General features: G+C 42.2%; 1 protein-coding gene across 2 annotated transcripts in view; it reads right to left on the bottom strand.

Annotated features, from left to right (window-relative positions):
- Positions 1 to 5,358: 5,358 nt before the first annotated feature.
- ITGAL (integrin subunit alpha L) overlaps positions 5,359 to 21,484 on the bottom strand; it is a 30,033-nt gene continuing 13,907 nt past the window's right edge. Inside the window, exons 10-30 of one of the 2 annotated variants that reach the window (XM_031940108.1) lie at positions 21,251 to 21,400; positions 20,971 to 21,128; positions 19,931 to 20,068; positions 19,020 to 19,217; positions 18,765 to 18,895; positions 18,246 to 18,403; positions 17,393 to 17,544; positions 17,191 to 17,262; positions 16,214 to 16,276; positions 16,055 to 16,128; positions 15,688 to 15,829; positions 14,984 to 15,088; positions 14,665 to 14,744; positions 14,179 to 14,265; positions 12,111 to 12,186; positions 10,618 to 10,725; positions 10,029 to 10,085; positions 9,797 to 9,895; positions 9,603 to 9,698; positions 9,390 to 9,500; positions 5,359 to 5,979 (exon numbers count right to left, since the gene is read on the bottom strand). In XM_031940108.1, the coding sequence (XP_031795968.1) occupies positions 5,704 to 5,979; positions 9,390 to 9,500; positions 9,603 to 9,698; positions 9,797 to 9,895; positions 10,029 to 10,085; positions 10,618 to 10,725; positions 12,111 to 12,186; positions 14,179 to 14,265; positions 14,665 to 14,744; positions 14,984 to 15,088; positions 15,688 to 15,829; positions 16,055 to 16,128; positions 16,214 to 16,276; positions 17,191 to 17,262; positions 17,393 to 17,544; positions 18,246 to 18,403; positions 18,765 to 18,895; positions 19,020 to 19,217; positions 19,931 to 20,068; positions 20,971 to 21,128; positions 21,251 to 21,400 (2,531 nt within the window). In that variant the 3' untranslated portion in view covers positions 5,359 to 5,703. The remainder of the gene's footprint in view (positions 5,980 to 9,389; positions 9,501 to 9,602; positions 9,699 to 9,796; positions 9,896 to 10,028; positions 10,086 to 10,617; positions 10,726 to 12,110; positions 12,187 to 14,178; positions 14,266 to 14,664; positions 14,745 to 14,983; positions 15,089 to 15,687; positions 15,830 to 16,054; positions 16,129 to 16,213; positions 16,277 to 17,190; positions 17,263 to 17,392; positions 17,545 to 18,245; positions 18,404 to 18,764; positions 18,896 to 19,019; positions 19,218 to 19,930; positions 20,069 to 20,970; positions 21,129 to 21,250; positions 21,401 to 21,484) is intronic. The other variant, XM_012542862.3, reaches the window with a different exon arrangement.

Below are 21,484 nucleotides of genomic sequence, written 5' to 3' on the forward strand. Positions count from 1 at the left end.
AGCCTCAGTCAAACTGAGGCCTGTTGAAGGTCTTAGCTTTAAAAGGCCAAAGTCTCCCACTGCACCCAAGGCCATCTCTAGTCCTCCTGATCTATATCTGACCACTGAAACCAAATGGCTCTGAAGGGGAAAAAGTGAGGCAAGGGACCTTGCACAGCCCTCCCTCACTTGCATGTTATGGTCCTCTTCAAAAACATGGCCTAGTAGAATAGAACCAAGGAGAAAACTGTGGCCATTTGTTTCTGGGTCCAAAAGTGAAAGTGGGGTAGAGAACCACAAGTAGTATTTTCATTCTGATTTACATGCATCCACCTATTTCTACTCTCCCCCAAATTGGGCCTCTTGTCTGGCACTACCAGCTTGGTGAGATAGCACAGTGGCCCAAGTTCTGGTAGTGTGGCCTTTGCCCAACTCAACCCTGAGTTGTACAGCCCTACTCAAGTTGGGAAATTTTTGCTCTCAGGAATCATTTGCTCTCCAAATGAATAATAGGATGGAGACTCATTCACCCAGCTCCTGAGTCAACTCAAGTGATAGCCTCCGTAGACACACCCCCCTCCACTATTAGTTTAAATCTCCATCTCTCTAGTTTTGCTGTTTTTTTTTTTTTCCAGTAGCAAAAAATGATTTCCTAATCAGATGGGCTTGGAGGTAGGGAGCAGTTAGCCATAGGTAGAACTCCATCCCCTTAGAGAAACCACCTTTTGTCTGAAAACAGGAAGTTGTAGAACCCTATAATTTTTTATTCATCCATTTTCAAAGAGGACCAATGATATGGGTCTTAATATTTTTGTTTGCCTCACTTTCCTAGAGTCATCAAAGTCCAGTGACAGTGATGAGGTCCTGAATGATGTGTTGGACAGAGAAAAACTAAAGATCCAAGAGATCAATTTAGCTTCATGGTCTCACCGTCTGGGGAAGTCATCCAGTCTGAAATCTTAAATTATGTCAAATCCCTGAATCCCACCCCCTGTAGAGGTCCAGAGCAGTCTTGCCATACCCTGTCAGAAATCCCAGTCATGTCCCTGAAGTTAAATTTTGCCTGTGAAATTTACTTATGAACCATCTCATGGCAACTGCCTTCCTTTGGGTCAGCCTGCCCTGGCACTCTGCCTCATGGTGTCTGTCTCCTTCTCCTTCCCCCATGCCATGAGGTCTCTCCCCTAACTCCACTGGGCTTCCCAACCCCACTTCTCCTCCTTACAGCTAACTAACTCTTTTAGGATGCTAAAGGCATCCCAATCTCATGGGGTGCTCCCTTTTTATTGAGTAATCCCGAGTTCCACTGAGGAACTCCTTTCATAAGCTCTCCCACTTTTATTTCATATTTACCATTCCCGGTGTCTATTGTATCCCTCTATTTTTTCTATAACCTTCTTCCCTAAATAAATCTACCTTTTGCCAAAGAGAATGGTCATGGTGAATTCCTCACATGACCGAACCCCAACTTTGGTGCCTGCCATCATCCGGTCTCTACGTCAGCTACTTCGGTGGTCTTCATCAGCAGGACAGTGGCCCAGGATTCAGTGGGTGACCTTGGTGCCTTCTGTGCCTGACCATGCACCTTTGTGGCCATATGGTTCTCATCTGCACATTGCACCAGGGAAATTTTTTTCCACATGCTTGGGTTTGAGGTGGTTGTATCCTCAGCTCCTGGGTTAGCCCATCTTCTGGGTTTGCAGGATTTGCTGTGTATGTTAACTTTTTGGAGTCACAGAGCAGCCCCGAAAAGGACTCGGTAAGTTCTCACACCAAGTTACTAGGCCTCCCTGGACACTCCCTACACTTGGAGAGCTTTATTGAATGTAGGAATAAATATCCCAAGCTCTGTATTAACGGTGGGCCACCAGAGGGAGCCCAGAGCCAATTATTCCCCCAACAACCGCCGGCCTAGGCCGATGAAAGTTGGCCTTTGACAAGATGACAGAGGCTGATGAGGAATTTTAGGCTATTGTCCTTATAGCTTTCCTCTTTAATTTCTTTCTGTCTCAGTCCTATTCCCTCAGATATAATAGTCAGACCTTAATCACAGACTACCTGATAGCAGGAATCTCCAAGGTAACGGCCTCATGTTTGTCCAAAATGTGTCCAGAGATTCTTCCTCCAAGCAGGAAAGGATGCTCCCCAAACTAGGTGGGAACCTTTGTGCCACAAAGTCCTGATCCCCAAAACCCTTTAAAAATTCCTCACTATTATAAATTCACAAAATCTCTATGCTGTAAAGGATCTCAAAGTCATCTGGTCCAAATGGTAGCTACATAAGAATCTCTTTGAGAACATGCTGACAAGGGTTTCATTCATTCAGTTGAAGACCATGTGATAAGAAAAAAATCATTATTTACTGAAAAAGGCCATTCTATCTTTAAGCAGCTCTGTTAAAATGTTTTCCCCTATAGCGAGACCAAATCTGACTCCTCTGTACCTTCTATCCATTACTCCTAATTTCACTCTGTGGTAGTCCCAAACAAAGCAAATTTAATCCATCTATCAATTACTTGACCAAGAAAATTACCAAATTACTTTACATTTTTCTCTCATTCAACTTAAATGCCCCTAAAATGAATAGGCCCAGACATGTGAGCACAGGCCATATGTATTTCCAGCTATGCGTATTCCTTGTAAAATACTTTTTAGTTACTACATGTGTTTTATTCCTGGCTGGTAGTATGCTAACCTGTAGAAGAGTGTGCATCAACATTAATGGGGAATTTTTTTTGTTAATTATTTTCTAATGATTTAATTAAATGTCTTTTTCTTTGTCCTCTGGCTGGTTTATAAAAGAAATGCATCAGCAGGGTGTGGGGGATTGTCATATGAGCCTGACATATACTTGAAATGTACTTCAAAACTAGCATAGGGTTGAGGGGGCCCAAGTACAACAAAGGGGATATGTTAGTGGTCTTTTTTGGCTTCCACACAGGACTATTTATTCATCTGAGATTGTAGTAAATATTTGTTGATGTAGTTCCCTAAAAACCCAAATCTTTTTCACAGAAATTATGTCCATTTCGGATGAGGACAAGGAGGCTCTGAGAGGCTCCGTAATTTGCCTGAGACTATACACCAAGACAAGCACAGCAAGAAACCACATATCCCTTAATTTCCAACCCAAGATTTCTCACTCCTTGTCACACTAACTTTTTTTTCTTAAGGATCATAGACATGGGGATGTGTTGATCTGAGGCATGGGTCCACTGACACAGTGGGATGTGGGAGACACTAGAAACATCCTTCCTCCCCTGTCCCTCCCCTTGTTGAGAAACATCCTCTAATGGAGATAAGATGAAGATCAGAGAAGGAAAACCTTGTCATTTGCTATCTCTCAGCCTGTGTCCTCATCTGTGGAATAAGAAGATTGCAGAAAAACTCTAGGTTTCATTCTAGATTTCCCACGTGATCTCTCAGGTCATTCCAACATATAATTCCAAGTGCAAACATCTCAGCCCGACATTTAAGCTCACTGTAATCTGTTCCCAACATTCCCGGTCTCTTGTCCCTGTCTTATGTACACCCTATGTTCCCACCATGCTCACACTGATCCATTCAATATTCTTTTTCTGACTGACTCTTTTCAGCATTTACAAGCCAACTCAAAGACAACCTCCCTGACTGTCCCCAAACACAGAGGGCCTGCAGTTTTTGCCATCTGCCCTTATCACATACCTCTATGGCCTGGTATCATCACTGACCGTCTCCTCAGGGGCCATTTGCCTTCTCTTCCCAGCTAATCCAGAGCTGAGAGGCTCACAAAAGGGACAGGGGTGAAGGGGGAAGATACTTTACAAAATCTGATTTAGGGAGGCACAGAATTTTGACCAATTTCCCCCAAAGGAAAAGAAAATCTCAAGAAGACAAAGGAGTTTTGAAGAAGGCTGGGAAGACAAGGTGAGGAGAGGAATTAGATGCAACAGGAAACAGATTTATGGCTTATTAAATTCAGAGCTTTCAGGGCTGGGGCTCAGGAGCCTTGTTTTTAGGATTCTTTCACCATACCCAGGAGAGTATATAGATGTTGTTTGCCCTCCATTCTTAAAGATGACCATGACATCAGGGAGATGACACCATGACATCAGGGAGGTGATGCCATAATGTGCAAATGAACAGGACTTCAGTGAGGGAGGGCTGGGCGAGGTCACCTGCCTCACTTCTTCCTCCAGAGCTATCTGGGTCCATACCTACTGTTTCCAGAAGAATCACACTGCCCAATCTCAGGCACTCATTCTGTGTCAAAGCAGGCTCCCCTGAATGTATGAAAGGTGACACTGTCTGTATCACTAGTTTTGTTTTTCCCTATTCTTTCCTCCCAGCAATTTTGAAAGGAGAAAAAAGAAAAATTATCATCTTAATTGAGTCAATGACTATGAAAGAATCCTATTTGCTTCCCTGATTTTGCTCCAGACACATATCCTAACAAGGGGATTCCTGTTTGGCTGTGAAAGTTGTAGAGTTTAGAATACAACAGTGAGTTCCATTTAGAGTAATGTTGTCCAATACTAGATGATGACTAGTCCTGATGGATCAGGCCATCCTCAGCAACAAGATCAACCAAATCATTTCTAATGGAGCAGTAATGAACTGAACTAACTATACCCAGAAAAAGAACTCTGGGAGATGACTAAAAACCATTACATTGAATTCCCAGTCCCTATATTTATGCACACCTGCATCTTTGATTTCCTTCACAAGCTAATTGTACAATAATTCAGAGTCTGATTCTTTTTGTACAGCAAAATAATGTTTTGGTCATGTATACTTATTGTGTATCTAGGTTATATTTTAATATATTTAACATCTACTGGTCATCCTGCCATTTAGGGGAGGGCGTGGGGGGGGGTAAGAGGTGAAAAATTGGAACAAGAGGTTTGGCAATTGTTAATGCTGTAAAGTTACCCATGTATATATCCTGTAAATTAAAGGCTATTAAATAAAAAAAAAAAAAAAATTTGGGGGATCTTTTCCCCTTCAAGGAAAAAAAAAAAAAAAAAAAAAATAGAGTAATGTTGTCAAACAGTAACTCTTCCCACTAGGCCAGAACAAGATTAAACTATAATTGGGAAATACTTAGCAAAATAGATAAAAATGCAATAAAGCATAGATAGCATAACATTTTAAAATTAAGTCAATATGTGGCTATCAGGGATCCCTTGTATAAGGTTTAGTAGTCCCTGATACCACTGGTCTAGAATACCTAGGTAGGAGAATCTCTAATCACTTGGTGATTCTCTCACTTATAAGACAATATTCTCTTTTTGCGGGGAGGTGGGGATAGGTGGGATACCAGCAAGACAGAGATCAGATGACTGGAGATGGCCCTGGTCATCACACTGAAAGGGATGAACTACAGTATGAATAAAACCGCTCCTTCAAGACAGGGTTATTTATTTGGGGATCTCCCCCTGTACCTTAGATATCACAGGTTCTGTGTTTGTGGAATGAATTTGGAGGACTTTCCAAAGTTCTTTCATATACATTACCACTTCAGATCTTCACAACCTCCCTATGAAGCAGGACAGATATTATTTATGCCCATTTCACAGATTGGAGAATTAACGTTCAGGGAGGAGAAGCCTAGGGAGGCTTGTATAAAGCTGCATAAGTTGACGGCCATGCTAACACCAGGTCTCAGGATTCTTGATTACCAGCCCTGGGCTTTTTCTGGCTTTGGGGCCCTAGGACCCCGAGGTGTTCCCAACAACTCAGGTCTCAGTCGGCATAGCCTTCATCTCCTCCTTCCTCTGAGTTAAGGGGCTCTGTGCAGACTGGCTCAGCAGAGTCTTCCCCTTTCCCTTCCCCAGGGTTAAGGGGCTCTGTGCAGCCTGGCTCAGCAGAGCCTTCACCTTTCTCTTCCCCGGGGTTAAGGGGCTCTGTGCAGCCTGGCTCAGCGGAGGCAGAGGGGCCCGAGGCTTCATCCATGGTTCCATCCGGGATTGCACCATTGGCTTCCATCTTCTCTTTAAGGTCCCTTTTGAAGAAGCCAAACTGCCCATGGGAAGAGGAAAAAAGAATTAGACATTCCCCAATGGCAACACTAATCCTCCTGTCCCTCTGCTCATGTCCTTGTCTTACATCCAAAGAGCACTTGGAGAGTTTTCTCTGCCCATCCTTGTTTCCCCTTCAGAGCAGGAACCTCCTTCCTCTTCTGGGTATGTCCCCAGAACTTAGCTTTGCACATAGAAAGGTTTAATATGTGCTTTCCCATTATGTTATTCATTATATTCAAAACTTAAAATTCACCTCTCCAGGAAGCCTTTCCTGCTCCATCCAAATCACTTTATCTTCTATATACAATATAGCCTTTCCCCCCAAAAAACAGGACCAGTTTCCCTACAGTGGCTAGGACTGCAGCTGTATAGGAGGACAGTATAGAGGTCACACAAGTCGGAACCTGGAGATTTGTGTTCAGATCCTAGCTCAGCAGTTTATTTACTGACTGTATAAGTTTGAGCAAGCCTCTGTGCTTCTCTGAAATCCAGTATCTTCATCTACAAAGTGACTATACTTGTTCTGCCTTCCTTGTAGAACTGAGGTAAAGATCAAATGGGGATGAACCTACTTTGTAAATTGTAAAAAGAGCCATTACTATAGTTGAGGATGCAAAGCTTGGAGCAATGTTTTGTATTTCACTGATCTCATGTGCCCAGAAGCATTTGAATGACTGAATTTAAGGTACCATGATCATAGCCTACAGTGAGAAGTCTAGTTCTGAAAGGAAGCCAATGTTGCCTTTGCAGATAACACAATCAATTGGGAAGATACATAGTTTAGAAAAGGAGACTAAAATCTTTCAGGAATACTTTATTTCAAAGGGGATCAGAAACAGCAATAGCTTGGTTGTACATTGTGTTTCTCAGTGATCCCACAGTTTAAGCTGGAGAAGATTCAGAGGATAGTGGAGGTTCTTAAGTCCAACTCATATGAGGTTAGATGAAAAGACTTAGCCTAGATAAGAGAAGATTCAGAGAGCATATGATAGCTGTCCTCAAGGGCTGGACTTAGTCTGCCTGGATCCATAAGGAAGAATTAGGATTCAGTGGGTAGAAGTTGTAGAGAGACAAATGAAAGCCTGATACTGGTGAGGAGAGCTAGTCCTAAGTGGGATGGGTTATCTAAGGAAGTAGTGAGTTTCAAAGGTCTTTAAATAATGGCTAGAGAATTGTTTAGGCAATATATTGTAGTGAGGAGTCCTTAGTGGGTAGGGGTTGAATTAAGGCCCCTTCCAAACTTGAAATTCTGTGGTATTGTGTCCTCTCTGCAAGTAATCAGATTGAAAGGCAAAAGTAATCAGCAAAGAACTACTTGAGGGGTATGTGGAAGGCAGAAGGTGAGTCTAGCCCTGGGTCTTGGAGTTAGGAGTGAGTGGATATACTGAATGTGAGCATCAGAGAGTTATAACATCAATCAGTTGGAGTCAACTACATCTACCATACCTACTGTTTCCAGAAGAATCACACTGCCCAATCTCAGGCACTCATTCTGTGTCAAAGCAGGCTCCCCTGAATGTATGAAAGGTGACACTGTCTGCATCACTAGTTTTGTTTTTCCCTATTCTTTCCTCCCAGCAATTTTGAAAGGAGAAAAAAGAAAAATTATCATCTTAATTGAGTCAATGACTATGAAAGAATCCTATTTGCTTCCCTGATTTTGCTCCAGACACATATCCTAACAAGGGGATTCCTGTTTGGCTGTGAAAGTTGTAGAGTTTAGAATACAACAGTGAGTTCCATTTAGAGTAATGTTGTCAAACAGTAACTCTTCCCACTAGGCCAGAACAAGATTAAACTATAATTGGGAAATACTTAGCAAAATAGATAAAAATGCAATAAAGCATAGATAGCATAACATTTTAAAATTAAGTCAATATGTGGCTATCAGGGATCCCTTGTATAAGGTTTAGTAGTCCCTGATACCACTGGTCTAGAATACCTAGGTAGGAGAATCTCTAATCACTTGGTGATTCTCTCACTTATAAGACAATATTCTCTTTTTGCGGGGAGGTGGGGATAGGTGGGATACCAGCAAACTAGAAAAGTAACAATAATAATTCACATTGGTAGAGGATAAAATAGGGAGCTACATGGCACAGTGGATGGGCCTGGAGTCAGGAAGACATCCTCATGAGTTAAAATCTAGCTTCATACCCTTCCTAGCTATGTAACCCTGGGCAAATCACTTAACCTCATTTGCCTCAGTTTCCTAACCTGTCAAATGAGCTGGAAAAGGAAATGGCAAACCACTTCAGCATCTCTGCCAAAAACAACAACAACAACAACAACAAAAAGCAAATAAACAAAACCCAAATGGAATCATGAAAAGATCAGGTTCAACAGAAATGACAACAATACAAGAAGAGAGCAGCTAAGTGACACAGTGGATAGAGCACCAGCCCTGCAGTCAGGAGGACCTGAGTTCAAATGTGACTCAGACACTTAACACTTCCTAGCAAATCACTTAACCCCAATTGCCTCAGGGGAAAAAAGCAAAACAAACAAACAATATAAGGAGTTTAAAGTCTTTTCTTCACAGAAGTCCTGTGAAGTAGGTGGTGTGATCATTATTGCATCATTTCACAGATGATGATATTAAAGTTAAAGAAGCAGATGGGCTTATGCAAAACGAGGGGACTCCTGTCAGAGCCAGGCCCAAGTCTCTCTTCCCATTACCCTTATGGGAATAATGTAGTCAAGAAGCCAAGATGGTGGAGGGGCTGGGAAGGCCAAGGGGAATACTGCCTGAAGTAGGCTTCCTTGATCAGTAAAGTAGTGAAAGGTGAACTCCCTGGGAGCACAATCAATTGGGACCCCTCCAAGAAGCTAAACTCATCAAGGCTTAAGGACCATGGCCAGTTCCTTTACTCACCCAGTTAACATAGGAGGTAAAGAAACATGGGACAGTGGAAGGTGTGCTGAAATTGAAGTACATGGATTCAAATGCAAGCCTAGTGTGAGTGTGGATATACTGAATGTGAGCGCGAATTTAATCTCAAGGGTACTTTTTCCTTTTCTGTAAAAATAGGGAGCTTTAGATTTAGGAACTTGGATTATCTCTAAGTTCCTTTCCTACTCTAAACTGAAATCGAAATCCCAGAGATGGCTCTCCTAATCATGGGAATTTCCACAATTTTAGACCAGCAAAGAAGAAAGACAATTTAGGGCTCATCTACTTCAATCCCCTGCTTTGTACGAGGGAGACCCAGAGAAAAATGATCCATCCAAAACTGCTCAGCAAGCCAGTGGCAGACATGCCCCCACCCCATCACCATCCAGCCTTAGTTCCACTGTGTTTTTTGGCCTCTTAGTCCACAGAGTGGATGGACTCCTCTCAGCTCCCTTTCCCTGAGGAAAGTCCTTAGTGACCCCAGCCCGAAGGATCTCAGTCCGAACGCTGCTCACCTTGTAGAGTACTCCAAAAATCAACAGCAAGAGGAGCAAGCCACCAATTCCACTAAGCACGTAGAGGTAGAGAGAATTCTTCTCATATACAATGTCCACCTTTGTAACAACCTAAGGGAGAAGAGAGGGATTTTGAAGAGAAGGTTTTTCTACCTTCTAGGAAGAGTTTCTAGGATCAAGGAAAAAGGAGGATTCCTGAATGCTGCATAATACCTGGGACTGGGCAGACTCCTTGCCATAGAGGTGATAGTATTTGCTGGAGTTGAAGATCACAGAGATGTTGCTGCTTAGGCTGTACATGGAAGAGACCTAAGAGAGGAAGAATTTCGTGGAGGTCTTAACCCCAGGCCCTACCCCACAGGCCCACCTCACCCCCATCATTCAGGTGTACCCCACAGGCTACCTACCTGGATCTCTTCAGTGATTTCCACCATCCCGCTTACTAGAACCAAGGTCACTTCCCTGAAATTAACTACACACCTGAAGACAACCTTTGAGACATGAGCCTTGGGTAAAAGGGAGAAAGGAATTAAGTCAGTTTTATACCAAGATCCCCTGCTAAAGTTGGAGATAGATTTGATAAATGAGTCTGCTTAGGCTGTCTTTGTTCCTTATGCTTCCCTAACCTAAAATGCTTACCTGAGTGAAGTGAGGCAACTTCTCTGGGTCCTCAAGATGGCAGGGTACAGGGGGTTCCTAGAGACATGATACAGGATATGGCAAGAAAGGGAGGATTCTCCATTACCTCAAAGCATGGAAAAGGTATTGCACCAAGTTACTCTGAATACAAATCAGCTGACTCTTGTCCCTCCCTCCCCCATCAGATCCTGGCATATTCTGATTCCCTATCCTTAATCTATCCATTGCAGTTTACTCAGGCCTCCCCAGCTCAAATCCAGGCACCCCCACCACACTCACACTGCCTTTTCAGACTTAGAGATCTTGAGCACCCAGCTCAGACCCAAGCATCTTGAAGCCTCTCCCAGTTTCCTGTGCCTGACCAGATTCATTAAGCCTAGAACATGATGTGGTTCCTGGTAAATAGGAGCATTTGAAGGCCTGAAGTTGCTACTCAAATTCTGGCCTCCTTTTTCCCCATCAGATCTAGATATCTCTACCTCCTAAGCTCACACCTCAGCATTCCCATCTCCTAGCTCAGGCCCAGAAGTTCCCATCCTTCCTTAGACGCAGGTGTCCAGGTTTTTCCATTGCTCCCTCTGATACTAACTGTTTGAACAGTCCAGTTCTTGGTAGACAATTCTTTTATCTGGCTTTTTGGAACAACGACAAAGAGGTCCATAGTAGGTGGGGCATCTTTATATTCCTGAGTCTTCACCTGGAAACAGAGAAGAAACTAAATGTAGCCATGTGCTCCAGGTCAATGGCTCCCCAGGAGCTCTCACACCTTGTGCATTGAACTCCCAAGTTCTACTCCTGTTCCCTCTACTCAGATAATTCATTCCTTACCCTTCTGCATTAACTTGATGCAAATTCTTTACTGCCTTCAACTCTATTTTGACCAACATTTTAAAAAATTATTGCTATCTTTAGCTTACATATCCCCTAAATTTCCAAATATATTCCTCTCTCCTCCTCTTCCCAGGGATCCATCCTTTGTAACAAAAAAAGGAAAGAAAAAAAAAAGAAATTCAGCAAAACTAATCCACACATCAACTACACCTAACATTATATACCATATTCCACTTCCAGAGCTGCCTAACTATGCAAAGAAACATTTGGTTTAAAAATCAATTACACAAGTAAAGAATAGAGAATCAATCAAGAAGCATTTATTAAAGACTTATTAAGTGCCAGAGGGCAGCTTGGTGGATAAAGTGCTAAGTCTGAAGTCAGGAAGATTCATTTTCCTGAGTTCAAATCCAGCTTCAGACACCTACTAACTATGTGACTCTTGGCAAACCATTTCACCCTGTTTGCCTCAGTTCCTCATTTATCAGATAAACCGGAGAAGGAAATGGCAAACCACTCCAGTGACTTTGCCAAGAAAATCCCAAATGGGGTCACAAAAAGTTGAACATGACTAAAAAATGACTAACAACAAACCCTCATGTCCACTGCACTGTGCTAAACACTGGTATAGCTGACCACAAATTTCACAGGAGTCAACACCATGATGGGAATCCTAAAAAAAACTAATACTACCTTGGTTTGCAGCAATGAAACTATAGTATCTGGGTGTTTCTATTGTGCTACTTTGAGTTTGTCAGACCACAGATGGAGTGAAGTATGACCAGCTCAGATTTCTGGCACTGCATTATAACAAATTGGAGGAGTCCAGAGGAAGATCTGAAAAGCATCTCATAAACCAAACCACGCAACTGGTTGAAGTAACTGGGAATGTGGCAGCAGAAGGATCATGGTGGCTCTCTAAAAGTACCTGAAGAGCTAATCATGAGGAACAGTGATGAGATTCATTTTGCTTAGACCTAGAACCAGATCTTAGACCAGTGGGAAGGAAGTTACAGGAGACACATTTTTGGCTTATTTTAAGAAGCTCACTAACCATTAGAGCTGTCCAAGGAAGCCAGAGTCTAACCTTGGGTACGTTCAAGCATCCCCAATGAAGGCCTGATGATGATTGGCCAAGGTTGCTATGGTGTGAATCCTAGTTCTAAGTAAGCAATTGGACTAAATGACCCCTAAAGTCTCTTTCAGTTCTAAGATTTTAGGATTTTAAACTTAAGAGTCTATGATTCCTACCTTATAAACATGCTGCACCTTGCGGATCTTAGGACCTTTGGAGGTGAAATTGAGGTACAGAGTGGAGTTTTCCTGTCTGTGAAGAAAGAGAAAATGGAAATGGTGAATATGGACAGCTAGAAAAGGGAACATTGGGTACTATACCTACAGAGCTAACAGATGCTTTGTGAGAAAAACTTTGCTCATCTTTAGCTCAATGGCTGCCTTCCAAAACAGAATAAATGCAAAGTCTTAAATATAGGTTTAAAAAATTAATTGAACTAGTAAAGGATATGGAAAACATGACTTGGAGATCAATCAATAAGCATTTACTAACTATTTATTACATGCCAGGCACTGGACTCGTGTCTGTTACAAATATGAAAAGTATATCAACGTTTTAGTTAACAACATTAAACTTGTGGTTTAACATAAGCCAATAGTGTAACATGCCTCCTTTAAAAAAAAAATCTAATCCTTAGATTGCACAAAATAAAATCTAGTAATCAGATACACTTGCACATCCTCACCAATTCATAGGAGAGCAAGAACATGAGGCAGTACAAAGGAAGCAGATTCTAGAGCAAGAGAACCTGGAGTTTCATGCTGGCTCTGCCCCTTCCTTCCTATATGATCTAGAGCAAGTCCTTCCCCTCTCTGGGCCTCAGTTTTCCAACCTGTATTATAAGAAGGATCCCTAAAGTACTTTCCAGTCCTAAATCTATGTTCCTATGATTCCCACTCCTCCCTCTTCCAGAGATTTGAGACAAGGACCCTTGATGGCAATGAGAAAAGGATTAATATAACCAAAAGTACAATACCAATGAAGATATAATAAGGCCCCTGGAACAGAGGTATCACATATTTAGTCTACAACACTTCAGTACAGCCTGAACCAGATTAAAATGTACTCAGGAAATATTAAACCAAATGAATAAAAATACAACAAAACACAGTTACATTTTAAAACTAAGTCAATATGTAGTCCACAGGGACCTTATGTATAGATCAGTGGTACAATTTCTTTTTGAGTTTGATATCACTGCCCTGGTGAGTCTCTCAGTCACCTCCCAGCGCTTATACTTCAGATCCCTCATAACTCTAGCTTTGTGGTTCTATATCCATTATAGCACCGGCATTTTACATTCCAGAAAGTTTTAGAGTACATTCTAGCTCTGACATTTTATATTTCATGTTCAAAGGTTCCACCTAGCTCTAGAATTCTAGGTTCTAAGATTCCATCTAAGTCTAATGTCAATATTTTAATTAAGAGTGGACATAGAATGTTCCATGTCTCCCTGTTGCCTACCACATAATTTTGTATTTTGAATTCTAACTTTTACCCTCCCTCCCTTCCCTTCTCCCCAAAATGGCAAGTAATCTGATGTAGATTGTAGAACACCACATAATTTTCTTTTTTTATATTAGGATCCCATAAATGCCTTTTTTAAAAATTGAGGCTTTTTGTTTTCAAAATAAATGTTGGGATAATTTACCACATCATTTTCAAAGCTTAGCTGAAAAACATGTGGTATAGTGGGAAAGGATCTATAGTTAGAATCATTCAGTCTAGGTTCATAGCCTGGTTCCAACTAGAAGTGTAGGCATATTTCTTCATCTTCCTGAGCCATGGAATTTACATATAATTAATGGATTTAATAATAATTGTACTCCCTTACAAAGTAGCTATGAGGGGAAAAAAGCTTTTAAACCATATAGTATCCTAGAAATGTAAACTATTCTTCTTCAAGAACCTAGACATTAATGGAGTATCTTAAATGTCAGACAAGGAGTTTGACCTTTATCTATTTGGTAGATGATAGAGCCATTTTTTTAAAAGAAGGGCCAGATCTTTTGGGAGGGGGTATGAAAGATGGATTGGAAAGTATAGAGAAAATCTTAAAGCAGGAAGATCTGTTAAGAGGTGAGAGCAATAGTTTGAATCAAATTGGTCAGTCCTGGGGTTGGGATCAGGGGTAGATCCCACCTGGGAAGTTAGGAAGAGCAGGCATTCAGAGGGAAGCTCACAGGGAGGGACAACAGGGTAGAATGCCTGGGAGCTTGGTGGGAGGGACTGAGGAAAACATACTCTTCAATCATCACTTTGATAGGGAACAGGATGGGGATCCTCTTGGTATCCAGGTTGTTCTTCAGTAGTATGGAGGCCTCATTGTCACTGCAGACATAGATCAGTTGGTCATTCAACAAGCATTTATCAGGCAGATGTGCCAGGCAGAGACAAGCAAATGCAAGCACGGGCAAAAACATCCCTTTGAGAGCTTACATCCTAAGAGGGGAGATGGCATGAAAAACAACAAGGTACATCTCAGACAGATACAATGAAAATGGAAGGGGACTCCTGAAGATGGTGGGATTTGATCTGAGTTTTAAAGGGAGCCAGGGAAGCAAGGAGGGCAGATTGAGCACTACAGCCTGGCGACAGACAATACAGATGCACATTATCTGTGAGGAACTGCATAGAAGGCAATGTGGGAAGTGAGAGGGGAAAGGAGAGACAATTCTGGAGGCCTGGAGAATAGCAGAAGACAAGGAAGGGTGCTTAGATTTCATTCACCTGCTCACGTTTGCTTTCATTTCCAGGAAGTCCCCCCAGGAGCTGTTCAACAAGGTGTCAAACATCATCTGGATGTATACCTGGAGTCAGGAAGTCACCGGGAGGAGAACTCAAACATCCATCATACCATCCCTCTCCCTCCTTCCTTTCTGGGCTACAGACACTCCTCCTATGCTCCACTTTAACCTCCCCCCTTCCATTCCATCTTACAATCTTTTTCCCAGATCATGTATCCTCCCCTTTCCCGGACCTTAGGAAATGGTCCCTACTTCTCCCCCTGCTTCTCATCCCAGACCTATATGTTCTGAGAGAATCTCACCGTACTTCCTCCTTTCAAGATTGGGGAGCTCACATTGCAGGACAGAACCCAAGAAGATAGTGCAGTCTCCAGGCTTCCTTCCTCACAGCTCACAGGGACCCGACTCTGAGGTGACAATGAAGCCATTTAGGGGTGCCAGTTGGGTCCCAAAGGGCAGAATTATCCTCCCAAACATCAGTTTCAAATAGGTTAGGAATGTTCTTCAAACTAGGATAGTTAGACTTCTGGGAAGAGCCCTGGCTGAGAATTATAGTGTATGATACATCAAATGTCAGAGTTGGAAGGAACTTAGAGGACATCTCGTTTCATGTTTTTGTTTCACACATGAGGAAACTGAGACCCAGAGGGGTCAAATCACTTCCTCATAGTCACACAGGTAGGAAATGGAAGAGCCGGGATTCAAATCTGGTCCCTTTGACTCCAAATTCAGCCAGGCTTTTCTCTATGCCATCTTGCACCTCAAGTTCCAACCCACTAAAAGGTTCTGGGCAAGTCACTTTGCAGTCTGGGGATCCATTGCCCTTTTTGTGAGATCCAGCCATTGGTCCAGATGACCTCTAATGTCTTACTTAGCCCTGACATTATATGTATCACAAATGGCCCCTTACTCCCTTTTATCCAGGATTTTAAGAGTTTAAAAACTCCTTCCTTGTCCCTGTTTGCATTTTCAGTCTACTTGCCCAAGAGTCTGCCTTTTTCTTTACCTGGAGCATGGACACTTTTCTGAAGGAGAGACCCTGAGGAAGGGTCAAACTCAGGTGAACCCGGTAGGCATCTTCCCCAACATTACTCAGCTCCAAAACGACAGAGAGGCTGGATGAGGGGGCCAGCTGCAACTCAGAAGATCTGAGGGAGAGGTCAAGGAACAGGGCCCAGAGCCCCCAATCAATCTTATTGATTACTTGATAATTATTTAATAATATCTGATAACTGTTGAATGATCATTGAGTACTTATTGTTAGGCACTGTTCTAACCCGGATCAAGGAAGTGGACTTAGTTTAGGGAAAGGTCAAGTTCAGGATCAGTGCTGAGATCCAGGGGGCAAAGGGTCGAACTTTGGACATACAAACCCATTGGAATGAAATTTCAGCTTCAGATCAGCCTCACACTGCATGTCATCTCCACAGTTCTTCTCAAAAGGAATCTGGAGAGAGAAGCACCAAGGCGGGGTTCCTTTCACCCACCCCTAACCCCTCTCCTCTCTCCATCTCCCATCCTGTCCCTCTTACCTCCTTGGACTCTGAGTGTGGGACAGGTCTCATCGTAGGCTGTATGTTCTTTCCAGAAGAGCCCTGGAGGAAACCAAGAGAAGGGACGGGGAGAGGGAAGAAATCATTCAGATGGGAATTTTCAGAGAAAGGTGACTAATATTGGGCTATAGTGTTTGCCCCTTTCCCAGACTCAGCTCTCCCCCTCCTGAAGAATCAAGGTTCTTCTATCCCCGGTCAGCTGTGGCCTTTAAAAGGAGCAGGTGAAATTGCTACTCATCTCCCAGTAAGAGAGATTATGGGCTGGGGAGGGAAAACAAGACAAGCATTTTTGGACATGGACAATGTGGATTTTTCTTGACTATACATAGTATTAAGAGGTTTTTTTTCTCTTTTTTTCAATTGGAGGAAAGGAAAGAACAAGAGAAAAATAAATGCTTGTGAATTGAAAATAAATGGAGGAGGATGCCACCTTCTGGGCAATGAGACCCTTTGAGGACACCAGAATACTTGTTGATTGGATTAAGCCCACAGGGGAAGTTTTCCCTGATATCTTTGCTCCCGGACCCCAGAGGTTTTTGTTTTGTTTTGTTTTGTTTTGTTTTTAACACTAGCAGCTTTCTCTTAATTGGTTAATCTACCTCCAGAAGTATCTCTTGCTTCCATTTCATTCTGAACACCCATCCAAGACTCATCTTGTGATAGAGATGGTGTTTGAATTCTAGCTCTACAAACAAGTGCCCTTTACCACATAACTTTATCTCTAAGCCTCAGTTTTACCATTTTGAACATGAGAGATTTGACTAGAGAGTTCCTAAGATCATTCTAGGCTCCCGAGGTCCCTTCCAGCTCCGACATTCTAGGTTCCCGAGGTCCCTTCCAGCTCTGACATTCTAGATTCTTAAAGTGGCTTTCAACAATAAATTGGGAATTCTAAAATTACATAGCATTGACTTTCCACTCCCACCTAATACCCCATCCTTGCAACTCCCTCTTACATTGTATTTATCCTCAAGAAGAGAATAGCTCAGAGAGACATTGATGGGGGAGATGTAATCCTCAATGCATACCTACAGGGGAAAAGTATATCAATATTATAATTATCTGTTGAGCTGCTGCTGCCCCAAGCCAGCCACTCTTAAGGATTACATTAATTGCTATATTTTGCCTACTCAGAACCAAACCCCTTAATTTCCTCACAGGAAAATTAAACCAGTGTTGGGTGCAGGATCCCGTTGGGGTGACAATCACGTTCCCTCCAGTCTTCTGTTTTCCTCCAGGGAAAAAGCCCCGACTTTTGATCCGGTGTCCATCCAGTTGTAGGATATAGGTGATATTAGCTACTAGGGGCCCTGGACAGAGTAAAAAGGTTTGGAATGTTAGGATGAAGAAGACCTGAACAGGAAAATGGTATAATGGAAGGAACAATAGATTTCTAGTAGAGAAGTTAGGATTGCAATACTGGCTCTGCCACAAGCAACAAATGTATGAGTTTGAAGAAGTCTCTTAGCTTTTATGTGCCTCATTTTCCTCATCTACAAAAGAAAGAGATTAGTCTGGGCTAGGGGTTCTTAATCTTTTTTTGTGCCTCCTTTGGCAGTCTGGTGAAGCCTATGGATCTTTTCCGAGAATAGTGTTTTTAAATGCATAAATTAAAACACACAGTATTATAAGGGAAACTATCTTAGAATATAGTTATTAAAATTAAAAAAAAAAAGCATAGGCAGCTAGATGACGCAGTGGCTAGAGCACCAGCCCCGAAGTCAGGAGGACTTGAGTTCAAATGTGACCTCAAACACTTAACACTTCCTAGCTGTGTGACTCTGGGCAAGTCACTTAACCCCAACTGCCTCAGCAAAATAAATAAATAAATACATACATACATAAAAAAAAAACCCAAAAAAGTTCATGAACCCTTGGTTAGGAACCCCAGCATGGATGATTTTTAAGCTTCTTTCTATTTCTAAATCTATGAGACAATGTAATTAAATGGGACTAGATGGTAGATGGAGAAAATTGTCTTGTGGAGGAAAGGTGACTAAATAGCACTGACCTAGAAATTTGGGTGTGAGGTTCTTGACCCCAAAACATACAGTGATGTTGACCCCAGATCTTTTTGCACTGCCCTGATAGGAACACTCCACTTCTTGCACTGGGATTTCCACTGGAGAGAAGTTCAGTGAAGAGAAGATGTCTAAGACTGGACGAGAGCTGGGTGAGAAGAGGTCAAAAGAAGAAGTAAATTCAAATGAGAATTCACAACAGGAAGATGGGGCTCTGAATAATATTCATTCAACTGTGGCCTTTTTTCCTTCCCAGAACCATCTACCCCTAATCCCTTCTAAACTTCAGTTTTTTCTCTGTAGATCCTCTGTAGACCCTTATTCTAGCTTCCATTTGTTAAAAAGTATATAGGGGTAACCCAAGCTAAGATGCTTTTCTTTAGAGTGGGGAGCTGTCATCCCTTTTTCTTCAGCCATTCCTCCAACAATCATTTCTAGGCATCAGTCTTCCCATATCTAAAATCCCCAGATTTTCTAGATAGAATTCAAAGGTTTCCATATCATCTCACCTCAGCATAATCACTTGGCCCTGAGTCCCTACCAGCACATCTACCAATCCATCTCCTCCAAGGTCCATGACACCATGGATAGATCTCCCAAAGTACTGAAGTCCTGGGGATACCTGGATGCCCTCTATGCGCTAGGACAAAAAAGAGAGACCTCAGTGAGTTGGTAGTTCTGATGTAAAACAACTAGGAAAAGATAGGCTATGGATAAAGGATGAAGATTAGGTTCTTGGACTCCAGTCCTTAGAAACTCCTCACCTGACTAGGCTGGGAACTGAGTCCATCAAGTTTCCCATTGTAGATGTAAATGGCTCCCAACTTCTCCAGTGGGGCTCCCACAGCCACATCTGTCAAATCATCCCCATTAATATCAGTCAGAGCAGAGATGGCTGCTCCAAAACGACCCAAGGGATGTCCAATTTCCCCATGAAGCTCCGTCATCATCTGGAATGTCATCTAGGACAAGGAAAAAGGATCACACATTCACTCATTTATCACCTCCAAAAATGTATATTGAGAACATACCATGTACAAGAAACTATTATCAGATACTGAGATTACAAAAGAAATATAGCAAATGTCTAACTTCTGGAATCTTTGAACTAGAAAGCATATTAGATCTGGAAGGGACTTCAGTTGACTGAATCATGTTCAAGATAAGGAAACTGAAGCCCAGAGAATAAATCTTTTGTCAAAAAGCCAATTACTGATTTGGTGGTAGGGTTTAGAATAAAACTCAAGCCTCCTGAATTCCAGTTCGGTGTTCTTTCTCTTTTGCATTCTACCCTTGGATTTATACTTTTAAAAAAGTTAAATTGCAAAATAAACCAATGAAATAAGGGTACTAAGAGGGGGGCAGGGAGAGGGAAGGGGGAACACTCTTTTGATCTGCTATATTAGAGCTTGTATTCTGTTCCCTTCTAGTAGACCCCATGCTTAAGCATAGAACAGAATGATCAATAATTATAAAGGACAGTAGAAGGGCAGAGAAAAACAATGTTAACTTAGGCTGGGGAGATCATGCAGGAGGCAAGATTTAATCCTTAAAAGGAACAGGCTCTCCTTTTTTTCCTTTTTCCATTTTTATTTTGTAGCCCCCATCCCACTCCCTATCCCCACACATATACACACATATACATACATAGACACAAAATGCTATTGCTTCCTACCTCTTTCCTATGGTAAACAAAAACACGACCTCCTCTCCTCTCCCCATAGAACAAGGGAGCTCCAACCAATAGCAGCTCCATCTCCCCATTTTGGTCCACATCAATCCCACATAACACCCCACCAAAGTAAGAGCCAACCTATAGAAAGAGAAAGAAAGAGGAGGTGATTTAATAAGGATCATACACATTTGTGTAGCACTTTAGTTTACAGAATACTTTTCACTAATTTGTGAAGCTGAATAGCATAAAAAATAATGCAGAAAAGGAAACAGATTAAGAAACGTATCCAAGATTATATAGCTAAGTAAATGTCAGAACTCAGATAATGGCAACAGGTAGCGTTTAAAAGTTTATAAAGTTTATAAAAAATTTCACATACATAATTTCATTTATTCTTAGAACATCCCACTGAAATAAGTACTAGAGTATTATTTATTTCCATTTTACAGGTAAAGAGACTGAGTCTCAGAGAGTTAAGTAATTTACTCAAGGCCATACAGTAAGTATCAGAGGTAGGATGTCAATCCACTAAGCTATAACTAGTTGGACAGGACAATTCAGTACTTTGTACCAGGGCACTGAAGTTTAACAGTAAAATTGCACTTTCAGTCCATCAACAGTAGTGAATTAACTAAGTTTAGCACCTAAATTTCATAAATAACTAGTTAAAATAGGAAGTTACCACCTGGAGTTGTCCTCCCTACCCTTATTCCCTAGGACACAGGACAGGTAAGTTCTTGTTCTCTTACAAAGTAACCTTCCAGAAAATGGTCTCATTGGCTTCCCACAACCACAGGGAGTGAGAGGAAGACTAATTTCATGTTTCTTTTCCTGTGCAAATTTTGTGCCACTTGCTTCGAGTACAAAAATTGTTAGTAACAGCCAAGTCAACCTAGGTTTCTGCTTCCAACCCTAGAACTCTTTCCATTTCACTAGGGTCTGGCGGATGCCCAGGTTCCCATCTTGTTCAACTTCAGTCTCAGGTTTGCTCTCTTCATCACCCACTCTGAACTTCACCTGTGGCCACACACTCTGCTCACCTGGGTCCCTTCCAACTTCTGAACTTCGATCCACTTTCCTCCAGACCTCCTGTCTGGTTCTTGGAAGAGTAGCACCTGACCTACATGCTGATATCGAGGAGCACCAGCTGCCAAGAGTTTCCTATTTCCCTTGGAGAGTAGCCAGGTCACTGTATAGCCTGTGGAAGGAACCGAACACTTGGTTTGGAAACAAAAGCCTATAGGACCAGATAGAGGGCCAAGGGTTTTCCCTTGTCTTTTAACCAGGGAATTAGAGGGAAGGGTAACAAGACAACCTTACCTAAGTACCCATTTTTTGCCTCCTGGTTCCTAGGTTGGTTACCCACGAAGGTTTCATCCTTCATATCTTGCTTCAGGTCTATAAACCCCCCGGCCCAATCCAGAGCCCCAGCAGCTCCCACCACGCTTTCGCCCTGCAAAAGGAAAGGTACTAGGGGCAGGTCAGCTATTTTTGTGCCCCTCCTCAGAAACAACCTTACAGACCACTCTATGGGACCTCCCCATTCCAATGTTC

The sequence above is a fragment of the Sarcophilus harrisii genome, chromosome 1 (genome assembly GCF_902635505.1).
Source record: "Sarcophilus harrisii chromosome 1, mSarHar1.11, whole genome shotgun sequence".
Classification (NCBI taxonomy): domain Eukaryota; kingdom Metazoa; phylum Chordata; class Mammalia; order Dasyuromorphia; family Dasyuridae; genus Sarcophilus; species Sarcophilus harrisii.